The 15,068-nt window shown below is 43.4% G+C and overlaps 3 protein-coding genes across 3 annotated transcripts; 1 reads left to right on the forward strand and 2 right to left on the reverse strand.

The window, feature by feature from the left end:
• Positions 1 to 1,460: 1,460 nt before the first annotated feature.
• Positions 1,461 to 3,755, reverse strand: BDQ94DRAFT_185230 (ATP-binding protein). The gene is made up of 3 exons (XM_026774829.1): positions 3,628 to 3,755; positions 2,102 to 3,567; positions 1,461 to 2,045 (listed from the first exon to the last, which is right to left on the reverse strand). The coding sequence occupies exons 1-3, from the start codon at positions 3,656 to 3,658 to the stop codon at positions 1,740 to 1,742; spliced, it is 1,803 nt and encodes a 600-aa protein (XP_026629066.1). The 5' UTR covers positions 3,659 to 3,755; the 3' UTR covers positions 1,461 to 1,739.
• A 3,228-nt stretch (positions 3,756 to 6,983) lies between these two features.
• On the reverse strand, positions 6,984 to 7,697 carry BDQ94DRAFT_157657 (YukJ family protein; the record flags this gene model as incomplete). Its single annotated transcript, XM_026768786.1, has 1 exon — positions 6,984 to 7,697. One exon carries the CDS (start codon positions 7,695 to 7,697, stop codon positions 6,984 to 6,986), a length of 714 nt encoding a protein of 237 aa, XP_026629067.1.
• Positions 7,698 to 12,794: 5,097 nt separating this feature from the next.
• BDQ94DRAFT_157658 (werner helicase interacting protein) lies at positions 12,795 to 14,345 on the forward strand (the record flags this gene model as incomplete). Its single annotated transcript, XM_026768787.1, has 1 exon — positions 12,795 to 14,345. One exon carries the CDS (start codon positions 12,795 to 12,797, stop codon positions 14,343 to 14,345), a length of 1,551 nt encoding a protein of 516 aa, XP_026629068.1.
• Between the last annotated feature and the right edge of the window lie 723 nt (positions 14,346 to 15,068).

Genomic DNA, 15,068 nt, shown 5'->3' on the forward strand with positions numbered 1-15,068 from the left:
TCAGTCAATACTACCTTGACGTAGTTCAGCGGTACGTATACCAACGGGGCTAAGCTAACTGGGACAGGGAAGCGATCCTAGGGTTTGACACAAATGAACAAAGAGATATAGAGGAAGAGAATAAAATAACTGAATTTCTTTTTCTTTCATTTATAGGAAGCTACTATATTATCATTTATTATAAATATATTTTATGAAATTACCTGTTATCAGGCTACTAATCTCGTAAGGACCAATTTATTACATGGATATAGACTATCTTTATTATTATTATTATTATATAAATCTAGAGTACTTCATGGTTGATTCCTTACCTTGTCAACAGGCTTTTTACCATGACAAGTTGATCCAACCACATGAGCCTGCCTATTTTCTTCCGCAGGCGGACGGGGCCTTCCTGATTGCTGGATATTTCTTCTCCAATCATGCAAAAAGAGAGACCATGAGTACCCTTCTAATCTTCTAATTGGTCTACTACCCTGACACATCAGCTATTAAGTTTATACATTTCCTACTCTGTTGAAATTTTATTTTCATGGAGCCAAATAACATCAGTACTTGAGCTAGCCGGCAGGAGGCAGCAACTGAAACCCCCAAAGACAGCCGGTGAAGTGAGTCACTGCTGCTAAGTAACATAGAAGAAGCTGGCTTGCTTCTATTCCTTCTTAGACAGATCTAAGATAGATAATATGGAGTAATACATTAGGCATAGCCTGGTAAGTTGAGCGGTGGCATTGGGTGTTAGGGACCTGGATAGGTTGTTGAGTTTATTGTGATTTGTCGATATATGTAGATCTACTACTGCCGGTCTACTGTAGAAGATTGTTTCTGGATCGCATTCTGTTGAAGCGGGCATTAATGAATGGTTATAGCAAAACAGAGCTTTAGATACTCATAATCCCGTCATGTAACCGCATATGCACATCATCCGGAACACTTTCAATGATACTTTGAAGCACACCTATGTCGTTCACAACAGGAAGTGAACCAGGATTATCCTATAATTTTATTAATGGTACTATGGTATGAGCGACTGTCGAAGAAGATTGATTGACAAGCCACCGCCACTGCTTAAGCGTTATATATTTTTGTATCCCATCAGACGACACCTAGATTTCTCCAGCCATCGCATCGCATTTAACTAATTCTATAAAGTCATTCTTTATTATTCCTCTCCTAGTGAAATATGATTATAGATTTCACAGCTAGTATTCATACATATACTCCTCTGATATTTCCATATATTACTTGAACTAACAAGTGAATTTATCTCAAGAACGACACAGATAATTCCAGGAGTTTTTCTATAAATTCTATAATGTTTAAGAAGTTTTAGATAGTCCTATATATTCAAGTCTCTGAGCAATTTGTATGAAAATGCAGGATTAGATGTCTAGTCTGGTAATTTGACTGAAAATTTACGGAAGAATTAGGTGTGCAAGCTGGAGGATTGTAATTTAGTTCATCACCTAAACATATATTATTGCGAAGTACGTAGCAAGCTTTCATAAAGTAGGCTCTTGAGGATATACATGCGCGAGCTGGGAGGAAAGACTCATGTGGTCATCGCATCCGTGCCATCAGTTGCACTGTCCCCCGAAGAAAACCAAAGGAAAACAAGTGAAAACGAAATAGACAGAATTTCAAAATTGTCGCACTACAGTATGTGAAAAACTGAGAGCTGCAAGTTCGAAATGTCACTACGAAAGAAAGCAGATACTCAATTGACCATGGTGGTGCTAAACGGATCTCAAACTCAGGATCGTTTGAACATCTTCATAGCTGACGCTGGTGTTTTCCTCTTGGGCAAGCAGATGGGCGGTTCGGAGCACATTTTTGATCTGTCGGCCATTCAACTCCAACTTCGCAATTTCGTCAAGCTGTTCGTTGGAGAATTGTTCCACGTTTGGAGCAGCCAGGAACTGCATCCAGATCTGACGTCTCGTTGTCTCAGTAAGTTCCGGGTAGCAAATCGACACGTGAATTCGGGATTCAAATGCCGGGTCCATGTTTTCGGCACGGTTACTGGTGAGAAATAAAATCCCCTGGAATCTGTGAGATACTGTGCGAGCAGGAGAGCGAGAGGACTTTTATATCTTACCTCATAGTATTCCAAAACCCTAAGGAATATGGAAACTAACTCATTCCTCGCGAGATCAGTTGAATTGCGGGCCTCCATAAAAACATCTGCCTCGTCAAGAAGAAGGACAGCTCCCCATTTGGGAACAATAGAGAGAACGTCCTTCAATCTTTCTTCAACTCTTGAAGGACTTGTACCAAGGTCTGCCGCACTCAAAACGTATAGAGGCACTTTCATGACCTCTGCAACACCCTCAGCCGTCAAAGTTTTGCCCACTCCGGGCGGACCACGGAGAAGCATAATAACGCCACGTCCTTTGCCCTGGACGACATCATCAAAAACTTCAAGGCCATTCGACTTCGACTTGGCAACGGCAAGGATGAGTTTCTTCAAATGTTGCTGACTGTCTGGCAGGACCAAGGATTGAAACGCTTGCGCGTTCCAGGTAATGTCTGTGACATTGTCGACAAAGAACTCGAGCCATTTCTTGTCTTTGAGAGCATAACCACGCAACATCGGTGTGGCTATCATCCTTTGGACCTCGGAAAGCTCTCCCGCGATGGTATTTGACAAATGAAGTTCTTCGTTAGGATTGAACGTGATATATGCCGCCGTGTCAATTACAATGCGACTTGTGATGTTGAGTTTTACCTCACGACCGAAAAGGTATCCCTTGCCGACTCCATCATATTGCTTGTAATGGTATCCTCTCAGGCTCTCCCAGAGGCTTCCACGCAATAATAATTCTTTCTCAATCGCATCCCTGTTTTCGTGATATGCCAGGGGTGCCACAGACAAATCTGTGATAGGGCATGTTCCTTCGAATGCCTCCAGTTGGAACTCATATGTTGAAAATCCAAATTTGTCACCATCAAAGTCGATGTACTTTCCGTTCAGTTCGAACGTCCCGCTTCGAGAATCCATATCGCCTGTTCCACAAATGAAAGCACGGGGTCGATTATCCAAGACGCTAAAAACGATGTCACCTGGCTGGAAAAGGGTCCAAAGCAAGGCGTGAGTCACGACACCGTTTGAGATAAGATCGGACTTCCTGGAGATAGTATCATGTAGTTCGCTTTCTAGAAGCTCATACAGCAGGTCGACATGTGCCTTGGTCGTTGCATCTTGTTCACTCTCTCGAGCGGCTGTGAATTTCTCCCAGCGATGAACGAAAGGTTTGAATGGCTTGCTGAACTCGATTCGGTCCAGGCTCATCGTAAGTCCTGGATATCCCGCCATTACAGGAGTGAGAAACTTCTTGAGCGGTTCACTTTGCAGTACAATTGAATGAATCGTAAGACTCTTGCGACCATCGTAACATTTGATGTTTCTCACAATGATCGCGTAAGAGCTTGATTCAGCGCCCTCGGCCGGCTCGACCAGATTTTCAGGGAGTTCTTTAGTCCACGATGCGCGACCCCTGTTATCTGGCTTTGTTTGATAGAGGTTAAATATATCGCAAAGAGAGCCTGGAGAGACGTTTTGGACTGAAGAGAATATACTCAGTGAGCTTCATTTTACATAAACTCCAATCAAACCTGACTTACTCTTTGAGCTACTCAGCATTTTGAAGTTCATAGGAATGTTTGATATAAGGAATGACAAATGAGGAGGATGCCATGCAATATTGGTGCATTTGCCGGAGGTGACTTATATGCAGTATTCTATGAAGGGCTCTAATGAAGAGTATTTTGAGCCTCATTCTTTTTGCTACCCATTTTGTCCCTTTGGAGCCCGACAGGATGGACTGGTGTGACATGCGCCAGCCTTCGGGGTTTGTTTGGACTGCAATCACAAGCAACAAGAGAGCCTCATTGCGCCTCCGGAATGTCGATATTGATCGTGCGCTGTCCCAAACCCCCTCATCTACCCCGCTAATTTAGGCAGCAGGGCTTTAGTGGTGGAAGCCTGGCAGATTGTCTTACATACAGCCTTGTCCGCCCGGATGTGATGCATAAGCGTGCCTTGCGCCAATCATCCTAGTGTCCGACGGCCGACCGCTGAGGGCTTGATTTACGAGCATCTTTGCTGTCGCCGCAAACATCCCAATGTGGTCTGAACGCAGGTATTTTATTTACTAAAGAGTCTAGATTGTGTTTTAATGCCTGAAGGTAGTGACGCGGGCCGCTTAACATAGAATGATAGTCTCGCCCAACTAATATATGTGTATATAGTATATTGTGTCCATATTGCTTAAAGAATACAAATTTTCATTCACTGCAGTGATATCCTTTCCCCAAGCTCATTGCTGAATGCATAAAAAGCCACATTTATACTTTGTTTGCTCATTTTTCAAAGTCATGGAAGCTCACCAAGAGTCTCCCTATGCCAACGATGAATATACGGTTGGATAGATTTGCGCTCGTCCGATCGAGCTGGAAGAAGGTGTAGAGCCCGATGTGATCGCCTTCTCGACGGAAGAACTGGTTTAGTTCGTGCTGGACCGTGGACCCAGGAGTAGAAGATCACGGATTCGGGGTTATTCAATTCTCAATCGGTGACCTAGGCGGGGTGGGTGGGTTGTTATTAGTAGACCGGGGGGAGCAGGGGGTAAGACCGGTTGTGGTTGGTGGTCGAAAACTGCCATAGCTCTTGATAGCCTCTAGAATCCCGTCCACAATACGCGAAGACCCCTGGGCTTGTATAACTTCCACTCCACGCTTGAAGATTATCGCGACCTTGGGCCTAGTGAACGGGCTAAGGAGATACCGGTACGGATTCGAAATCTCTTTCACTGAGGATCGTAGAGCACAAGGCGGGGAAGATATTGTCGAGGTTTCGTCTCAGTTGGAGAGATGTTAAATAAGTAGCTGAAGACTGCGAGCATGTAGTGTATGCAGTATGCTGGTAGTTGTTGTGTCTTCATGCTGTTAGTTATAAAGCTCGCTTTTTTGGGAGGATTGGTCATATATCCGCGGCTACTTTGCTCCGATGTTCACCTTTTGTCAGGATTCGATAATCGCTGCTCAGCTGATTGTTCCAGGAGCTTCCATCTATAGGCACAAAACTGGCAGTGGGAAAAAAATCCCTCATTAGGGGCAACTATGGCTAGGGATTACTCCCTAGATCCCTGTCAGTTTGGCGTCTAATAGTACACGTCAACTGCCAGGTGACCGCCTGCAGTTCCCCAGAAATCACAACTGGATCAACCAATAATACTACAGGGATAACACATATCTCACGCGTAGCCTTGTCTACCCATTTGGTGTTACTTTTTCTTCATATTACATGAGCTGCAACAAGGCTTATCTTTGTTTCGAAGCCCCCCAAAGCATTGCAAGATGTTATTTGGTGGCGGTTCACAGCAGAGCCCTTCTTTACTTCATCAGGCTTAGACATGTTGAAGTACATGTAAGACTTTAGCAAGCGAAATGTATCGTGGTTATAGTAGTTGTGTCTACTACTAATAAACTGAAAATAGAAATAAGAGATAAAGACAAGAAGCCAGCAGGTAAGATAAATTATTTAGCTAGTTATTCTGAGTACTTTGGAGCTGTTAGGAAAGGTAAACAGTAGTTTTCTGAAGAGATTAATCTTCTGTAGCAGCTAAGGGATAATAAAAATAGATCCTGGTTAGAAATAGCCAGATTATTCTTGGATTGATACCCGGGCAGAAATAGAGACTTGATTCAGATATACTGGTCTATAAGACAGAGTATTTAACAGTCAGCCAGTTTATACAAGAAATTATCTGGTTAACGCATTTGTGTATAACATAAGCTTATTCTGAACTTGAGGGTGTATCCAGGGAAATTAGAGTCCTTGCAGGACCGGAGCGTGCAGATTTAATTATAAAGGCTGTAATTATATTTCAAGAACTTGAAAATAGATAAAAATCTGGTATAATATTTTTTGTTTTATTATAGTCTTACTAGTAGATTGATAAATATATAATGTGGATAAATTATATTATAATATATCTGATCCAGGGCACTGGTCGGATGAAATAGAGCTGGAGTCTGTATTAGAAACAAATCATGTTTTACTAAGTTCTTGTCTTGGAGATTTGAAGCAGAATAGCTACTTGAAGACTATGATTAATCCAACTCAGAATATTTCAGGGGATGTATTCTATATGCACGATGTGGAATCAAATGAACAGGCGGCTAAAAACGAAAGGATGGCACATGGCGCTCCACCTTACAGCTGGTGTTCTGCCAAACTACATGCTCGTCAAATACATTCAAATAGTCAGGGTATATCCCTGAGTAAGTATGTTCTTTCCAGCCCATTTTCTGATGGGTGTATGCAGGTAGAGTCATCTCCAAGAGGGCACTCCCATCTTACATAGAGTGTTTAACAAAATGTAAACAGGATGAATGTTTAAATTTCGTTCCGTGACTAGGCTGGTGGCCTACAATTTACAGGAAAGTAGAGCGTGAGACTTCTCATCTCAAGGCTGCGGGTGAGCCCCGCGTTGGGCTTTCATTTTTGCGATTATTTTTTATCCACCGTGCAAGCCGCAAATTCGTAACCTAATTCAAAACCAACAAACAAAACGCCAACCACTAACGGCTTCCAATATTTACTCTTATTAATGAACTCTCACAGCTCAGGAGTCTATACCATCGTCTCAATTATTACTTTTTCTGTGCAATAAAAGCCAAAGACTGAATGAAGTACCAAGTTGTAATAGAATGCGTTGGGTAGTAGCAAGAATGGAGCAAATATAGAGCAAATATATAAGTAGTATATATTACTATCTATCATCAACAATCTCTTCTCTGATATTAGGTTGGCGTTTAAATGGGGACATTGAGAATGCGATTAAAATATTAAAAGGAATGTTCAAAACAACTATTACAGCTAAGGATAAGTTAAGTCACAATTTGTGCCAGCATAGGCCAATCTGTTGCAGGATAACTGCATGCTTTTACCATCAACTCCCGGATATTATGATTTCTCATGTGCCCATAATTGACTGCGCCAAGCTTTCACTATTTGGCTCTGCTAATCCATTATAATCAGTCGGTAGCATCTGGGAAGCAAAGGCCAGAAACACTCCTTTCCAGTTTTCCCCGAACCTGAACAGTAGGGCCCCATCTGAGTAGATACCATTGTCATACTTCGGATGGCTGCCTTGGTTCATATGAATATTATGGATTCCTGATCCGTAAGACGAGCCAAATATATAGACAGTCGTGGTATCTTTCTCTTTCTTAGCTTCCTCGAGGAGGGGGACCAGCTTCTCTCTTAGGTCATTGTTAGGCCCTTCCGTATCATACTCCAAGATCTCGCCTTCCAGAATGTTCACCAGACCCTCAGTACGCTGATAGTCGAGTCCCTGTAGATCGGTGTGGCGCAGTCTCTGGTGTCTATAGTGTAAGTGATGATGGCGATGCTTGTCTAGGTTCCCATCCGTGTCAAAGTCCTGAATTAGGTGAAAGCCTAGCTTGAGGCCCTCAAGTTTGCGGGTGACTTCAGAAGGCAATTCATTTGGTAACTTGTACACGAGACGAGACTCTTGACCGCTGCCCTCGACGTTAATAGCAGCCTCTCGCGTTCCCGAAGAGTTATCATTAAATTGAAGATAGATGTGTGGCGTGCGCACGTTAGGTGGTTCGGCATAAATGTCAACCGCCTTACAAGCCCAGACGCCGTAGTGGGGAACAGGCATGTTGTTTAAGTCAAGAAAATATTAGACGAAGTACTAGAATGCAGTACTAGTCAGATATGTTAAGCTAGCTACTAGCAAGTATACACATTATTACTAGTAGTACTGGGTCATTGGAACTGCTTTGACTTCCATACGTTGCTATTTATCTTTCCGCTGGAGTACTAGGCATCGATGGATATTCGACCGGGAGAACTCAATATCAATTGGCGAGTTTCTAAGGAAAACGCTCTCAACCATGTCGCACGATCGGCGTCTCCGCCAGAGAATGCTTCTTGGCCTTCGTATTCATCTCAAACCCGGGGTAGAACATGTGATATAGACTCATCGAGACCGACCAGCCTAGCGATAATGAATTTTACAGGACCTGAGGCCACTATGCCGACCGGGCGAGATGCAACTCTCGGATCCGGCAGGGTGAGCGGGGTCCAGATCCACCCCGCTAATTTAAGCTTTACGGCGCTAGTCTCGACTTAGCATGGAGATCTACCCAGGCTAGTATTATTCGTGACAGTACGCGGATGAATAATATCTGATATCCACCAGGATTCACATACACATTGGTGTAGCGATGCTCGTGTTCTACCTTGGGACCACTATGCAGAAGGCAATATTCCGAGACACACCTTGATCACCTGCCATACAATTGTCACGCTGCCAGAGCAGTTACCCTGTCACACCTACTCTGGGTACTCTGGGTACTTCCGTTCGCGTCAGCCATAGTAGATAGAAAAGCTTTTCTGAGGGTTGTGCGTGTATACCCTTTTTACGGCCGTCAGCGGCCCGGGTTGAGACTTGAAGGCTATTTCTGGGGCTAATGAAGAATTGCTAACACGCCTACTGCATATTAGCCATGGCACGATATCTCTTTACCTTCCTGAAAGAAAGTGAACAGTTGTCTACTGAAATCAAAGCATGCACCGCTTCTGCGCCCAGAAAATCAGTAATATTATTAAAATCTCCTTTGAACTAAAGAATCATGTCTCGGTCTTGTATAAAGAGAAAGAATTTCTAAATATATTAAGAAATAAAAAATAATTAATAATTAAAGAGAATACACTAAACATAGAGACTATATTAGTTTCTAATCTGGTATTAATGTAGGGGATTACCTAAGCCCTCAGCAATTGTGGCGATGGAGCGAGTACAGCAGTAAATGGGAGTCTCAATATTGAATTGCAGTCAAACAATCAGAGTTCCAAAAATGCCTCCCTTCTTTTCACAATAAGGATGTTTTACACTCTCTAGTTCCAACAAACAGTTTTCTTACTCCATCTAAGCACCTGGACTTCGCCAGCCGCGAACCACTCGCAAGCTGAGGCTCGGTAATGATCCTCCGTGCAAGCTAACACCATTACTGTCGGTAAAAAGTACTCATTCTCTGCTTTAGACGGCTCGGCAACTAATTCGTCAGCATGTCCTCTGAGCTGATGGCGGTGGTTGTTATTGTAAATTGTCTTGTCTTACAAATTAAGGATCTCATACTATTTTTTCTTGCGATTATTTTTCAATACACTATTTAGAACTGCTGTAGTAAACTAATAATCCAACCCATTCGGCCATTTCCCCACCGTGAGCCAATATCCATGTGAACCATAAAGAGCGGCGCAGTAAGATACTCTCGCACTAGTTCTCGTAGATGGATTGTAAGTCCGGCTGACTTTTCCACCTCATCAGTGGAAGTCTGGACCATTAGTTATTTCTGAGTTCGGTACGGTCTGGAGACGTGATAGGTTTATGGGTACGAGGTCAGAAGATCTGCGAACCTTCAAAATTAGAGTTTCTTGATTTGGATGCAAGTAGCATGGAAATTCAGATACTTTATTTCAATCCTCCGGATCATTCAAAATAAGCTCAACCTATCTGGGAAAGTGATCTACATGCAAAAGTCCGCACGTGTGTTAACCTGCGGCCTCAAATAAAGTCAGGCTATACCGTTAGGTTGTGAGGTCACTCATGCGGCGTTCTCCCTCGGGCTGGGGTTCGGTTAGTATTATATGACGAGTCTCTTGATATAAAACAAGATACTATGTAATTTCAGGTAAGCTCAAAGTTACAACTTACAATGCGTGTAATATTGATACGCAATTCTTGAAGCTTTGGCTGATCCACTGAAGTATATGCTATGCTTCTAGCCACTTGTCAACTATCAACCGTCTATATCTCTTCACTCCATGGTCGAACAATCCTGGGAAGCCGAGCTTTTGTTCCGAGGGTATAAGTTGTGATGGCGATGTGATGGTACATTACCTTGCTGGCCGATATCCATCCCCATACTCCAGGTTACTTGATGAACTTGCCGAATCAGAATCACCGCTTGTAACAGGCCTGGGTCACTCTAGAAACATGGATCTATCTCAGTATAATACGAATTGCTTTGAACGTAAATGAAAGTATGATTACAAAAGGCCTCAGTCATATAAAAGAATTTTTTTTTTTTTTTTTTTTTTTTTTTTTTTTTTTTTGTTTTTTTTTCCGGCTTTTTTTTTTTTTTTTTTCCACACGATGCGCAGAACGTCGACATGGACGCTCACTGCATCGCGAATGTCGGCGGGCAGGTTTGGAACATCTACGGCATATATGGCACTTGAGCTCGAGGTCAATTACGAAGTAGGATCCACTTGTCTAGCTCTTAAAATCGATTTTTTTTTTTTTTTTTTTTTTTTTTTTTTTTTGCGGAGTTTCAGCGGAAGCATTCGTCATGTTATTGATATTCGGATCGTGGGATATCACTTTTGCACAAAAGCAGGCCGGCTTGTCTATCAGTCATCTGGGCTATATGCGAATATGAGATGGCGGTCTTCCAGCGCCGCTCAAGGTCATCCTTCAGACTGGCACGACTTAAACGAGACCGATGATTTGTTCGAGTGTATTATAGGTGATCGAAATCAGGAAGGACGACCTGACTTGTTTGTAATTAAAAAGAAAAACACCGGTTTCATGAGCACCTAGTTCCGTATCATTTCACCCTAATGACAAGCTTGAGCTCGGGAAATTTCAGCAATATTCCACTGAATATGGCTTGCGAACGGCTAGTTTCAAATAATATTATCTTCTTCTGTGTAAGGATCATGGTCACCAAATCTGATTCTTCTTCATTTCGGGTTGCAGTTCAATCATATACTTTCCACCAAGGCCTTCCAATTGCCCGCAGATCCTACAAAACCATAGATATAAGGCCAGCCAGTTTCGCATAGCCCTTCATGTAATCTAATATTACTGTACTGGAGAGAGAACTAAGGAAGCCTAGAAAACACCATGTCGACTAAACATATCACCGACAAGGATCTGCGGTAGGAAATCAGCTGCGGGTGCGACTGACTCGCTGCAAAGTAGGTTGCGCGATTCTAGCGGTGAAAATCGGGCCCGGGGGATTTGTTGATCCAGAACGTTCTGACTGTGTACAGCACATCTCCCACAGCACACTTCGTGACATTGTATGACCATGTCACCGCTCTCTTCCCTACTTTTGGCGCGCGGGGTTCAAGCCACATTGAACTGCCTTCTGGGAAAAACGACATCGGGGCGAGTCAGCAGCGTGGCCAGCTTGCCTCAGCCACCCTATTGGTAACTCAAGTCGCACGAACAAGAGGATCACGTCGTGATAGTACCGCGATAAGGCAAAGAGTCGAGCCGCCTGCGCAAATGGCCAACCCGTTCCGACAAATATATATGTATTCTAAAACATGTTAAGTATTACAATACCCCTCTTTTACAAGATTACTGCTTTAACCTGATATTCTTGGTAGTGGGCTTAGCACATGCTTTCTCACGCTCGAGGCACAAAACCACTTCCTTTTGATGATATGGAATGTACCTCGGGATGACTCACACAAAAATTATGGCCCTGGAGAGGTTTGGGAAGATCTCACCATGCTAAAAAGATCCATATCATGCACGATAAGGTGAATATGGCCACCCGGTAGATCATCAAGTGACAAGGCGCTAGAAGGCCTTTGCCACATGACTTGCAGAGACACCCTACATGTTCCAGGCCTTCCATGTCATTCCACAGAATTTTTGTACCTATTTATGTAATATTACATAAGAAGATCCGGTAGCATATGGCCTGCATCTTACAATGTCCCTCAAATTAAATGCGACCCACCCAATAAGAAATCTGCGCTAAGGCCTTGGTGATGAGGCGATGAAGAGTTACTCAGTATACATTGGTCAAGCCTATTTCGAGAATGACTGTAGCTGGGCACTTCAATTTGAATAGCTATATTATAAATGTGGCGTCGCAGCAGTTGAACAGAACAGATTATATTATACTACTCAGAAGTCTGTCTCAACAATGTCTTCTACTGCTCAAAATACTACAAGATCCCTGTAGTCAGGTTAATAGGAAATTTTATACCTTCCATCAGAATAGGTTAACGGCCAGACTATGAGAATATTTATATCTGACTGCAGTATAGTTAAGAACAGGATAGTTGACTATCTTAACTATTCTTAGTACCAGGATCTATCTACTATATATATTTAGACATTAACACGGGTAAGGTATAATCAGTAATATTCCTATAATAAATTAATCTACAGGCCATATTATCAGGCCTAAATATATTAAGTATTAAGCCAGGATCTGTTCATTAGTCTTTATTAATGATGCAATCACCAAGTATCTATATATAATTTAATTGTTTTTGCATAAACATATTATTTCAATTCTCAAGGATACTTGGTATTTGGAGAAAATTTTCATCCAATGATTATTTTCTAATATAGCATAGGCAGTGTTTGAAGACTCTGTATAATAAGGAAACCGGCCCACTTCCTCCTCCCAGCGAAGGACCTTTGCATATGTGGTGAGACTAGTGGCTTTGGCCCACATCGGGTCCGCCGAATTACCATTTTAGATCAAAACGCGAGATTTTAACTTTCACCACATGGATCCAGGCCCCCTATGGTCGGTGACAGAGATCTTCTATGGTCTTCGAGGAGCAAAGCAACACAGAAGAATAAAGATGCCTAGTTACCCAACAAGCCCAGTTTCCAAGAACCCCAGTGTAGCACCATAACCCATACAAATGAAATAGTCCCTTTTTATTCGATACGATCCAATGCCTGACGGAGTGTGCTAATCCCATCTCAACCATGATCAGATGTCCCATATGCCATAAACACGTCTTTCTATCAAAAATCAACGAACACCTCGATTCTGGCTGTCAAAAATTCATCGCAATTACCCACCTACAAAGTACGACATCATCTACCTTAAGCGAAAATGACTGCAACTCTCTACTACCAACGGAACAATGTCAGTTGAAAGAGAATCGCAAGTCAACAGGACCATCCGCTAGTGTTACCGGAAGCTCAAAGAGAGCGGTCTCTCAACCGGATTCCAATACCACACGCAAGAAGCCACATACGGGATTAGCAACGGAGGGAAAAAATCTTCGGCATGCACCTCTAGCTGAGCAAGTTCGGCCACGATGCTTTGATGATATCGTCGGTCAGAAATCCTTGATCGGGCCAAATGGTACACTCAGGCGGTTGATTGAACAAGATGAGCTTCCGAACCTGATTTTATGGGGGCCCCCAGGAAGTGGTAAAACTACAATTGCCAGGATCATCGGGCCAATGACGAGGAGAAAGGTCTACGAGATCAGTAGCTTAACTACAACAACGACAGAGTACAGAGACATCGTCACCAAGGCTACACAGGATGTGCACGATGGTCGGAATAAATCCATCATATTCTGTGATGAGATACATCGACTCACGCGTCCACAACAAGATATCTTTCTCGATGCTATGCGAAGAAATAAAACTACTCTCATCGGTGCGACGACAGAGAACCCATCATTGAACATTCACCATACTCTTGTCTATAAATGCAGGGTCTTCACTGTCGCAAAGCCAACTGCCACTGATTTGGCCGCTATCCTTGGTCGTTCATTGATATCACAAACCCACCCAAAGTCATCCCCGCTTCTGGATGATGAATTCCTTCAATACATAGCTGAATTCGCTGATGGGGACAGTAGAACCGCACTAAACGTTCTGGAGATAGCTACGGATCTCTGCAGACGGCCAAATATGACCAAGGAGAAGCTGAAGTATTCATTAACCAAGAGCTTACTCTACGACCGTTCGGGCGACCAGCACTATGACACCATTTCAGCACTTCACAAGTCAATCCGAGGCAGTGATCCCGATGCTGCGCTATATTACCTTGTACGAATGCTCCAGTCAGGCGAGAACCCTTTGTTTATCGCTCGCCGACTTATCGTGGCGACGTCGGAGGACATTGGGCTGGCAAATAATGTGTTGCAAACATATGCAACCTCAGTCTACTTGATGATTGAGAAGCTAGGGATCAATGACGCACAGTCTGCTTTGGCTCAACTGGTGATAACAATGTGTTTGTCGAAGAAGAGCACTCGATCTTATCGTGGGCTTAATAATGCCCTTGCTGCAGTGAAGGAGCCTGGGATGGGCGATCTTCCAATCCCTTTTCACATCTTGGATCGTAGACCCGAGCTTCTGAGAGAGGCTGACCGGTTCGTGACTACTGACTTCCAACAAAGTCAGAAAAGGCTGCCATCTACCCAGGGGTTTCTTCCGCATGCTCTCGAAGGTCGGAAGTTTCTGGAAGATACTGATTTTCTGTTCAAACGAGATCCAGACCTAAGTTATGGGTGACTGCCAAAGGTTGCTGCTGCTTGAATGCCTACGTTGTGTAAAGGATCAGTTGTCGGGATCCAAGCAGGAACTTCCCGAAGATTGCTGACCTTGACATTTTGTGTTTGCGATTGTCAATTCGAATTACCATTCACACCCTAGTGTAGTGAGCGCAGATAACAGTGGACTGTTCGTCCTGTGATCAGCCTTATGAGTATATATTCCGCTTGAAATGGGGTGAAAATGCATAAGCGATAAGTTATACTATTCACACCTTGCTTAAATACATAATTAGTACGGCATACTGAAGGTCCATACATCAAGAATATGACTCATGCAAACCGCATTTGGTCGGCCAGCTTCTTATCAGTGAGGTACAACCCTGCCGTATTGGTTTCAAAATTAAATCCATGGGGTTTCCTGTCCTTGCCGTAGCAGCCGATCCTCCACACCGACCGCTGGCTGCAGCGTTGATGTTCCCTTGATGACCCCGAAATTGGAACGCCACAGTTCCACACATAGAATCGGGGCTTGTTAGCTTGATTTATATTACTAATTCTCTGAGCCACGCTGTGTTGCTATGTGCGATTTCGGCCGACCGAGTGCGTTTCTGAACCGGGTCAAACCGTTTCGGTTATGCTGACGCCTTATGCCTAAGCGGCATCCTGGTGTCTGCGCTGAATAGTGCTGATGTGACCTTGGCGTTGGCAATGTCTGTGGGTTGTCATGTTCGAAAGCCGCCGC

The sequence above is a fragment of the Aspergillus welwitschiae genome (assembly GCF_003344945.1).
Source record: "Aspergillus welwitschiae strain CBS 139.54b unplaced genomic scaffold BDQ94scaffold_7, whole genome shotgun sequence".
In the NCBI taxonomy this organism is placed as follows: domain Eukaryota; kingdom Fungi; phylum Ascomycota; class Eurotiomycetes; order Eurotiales; family Aspergillaceae; genus Aspergillus; species Aspergillus welwitschiae.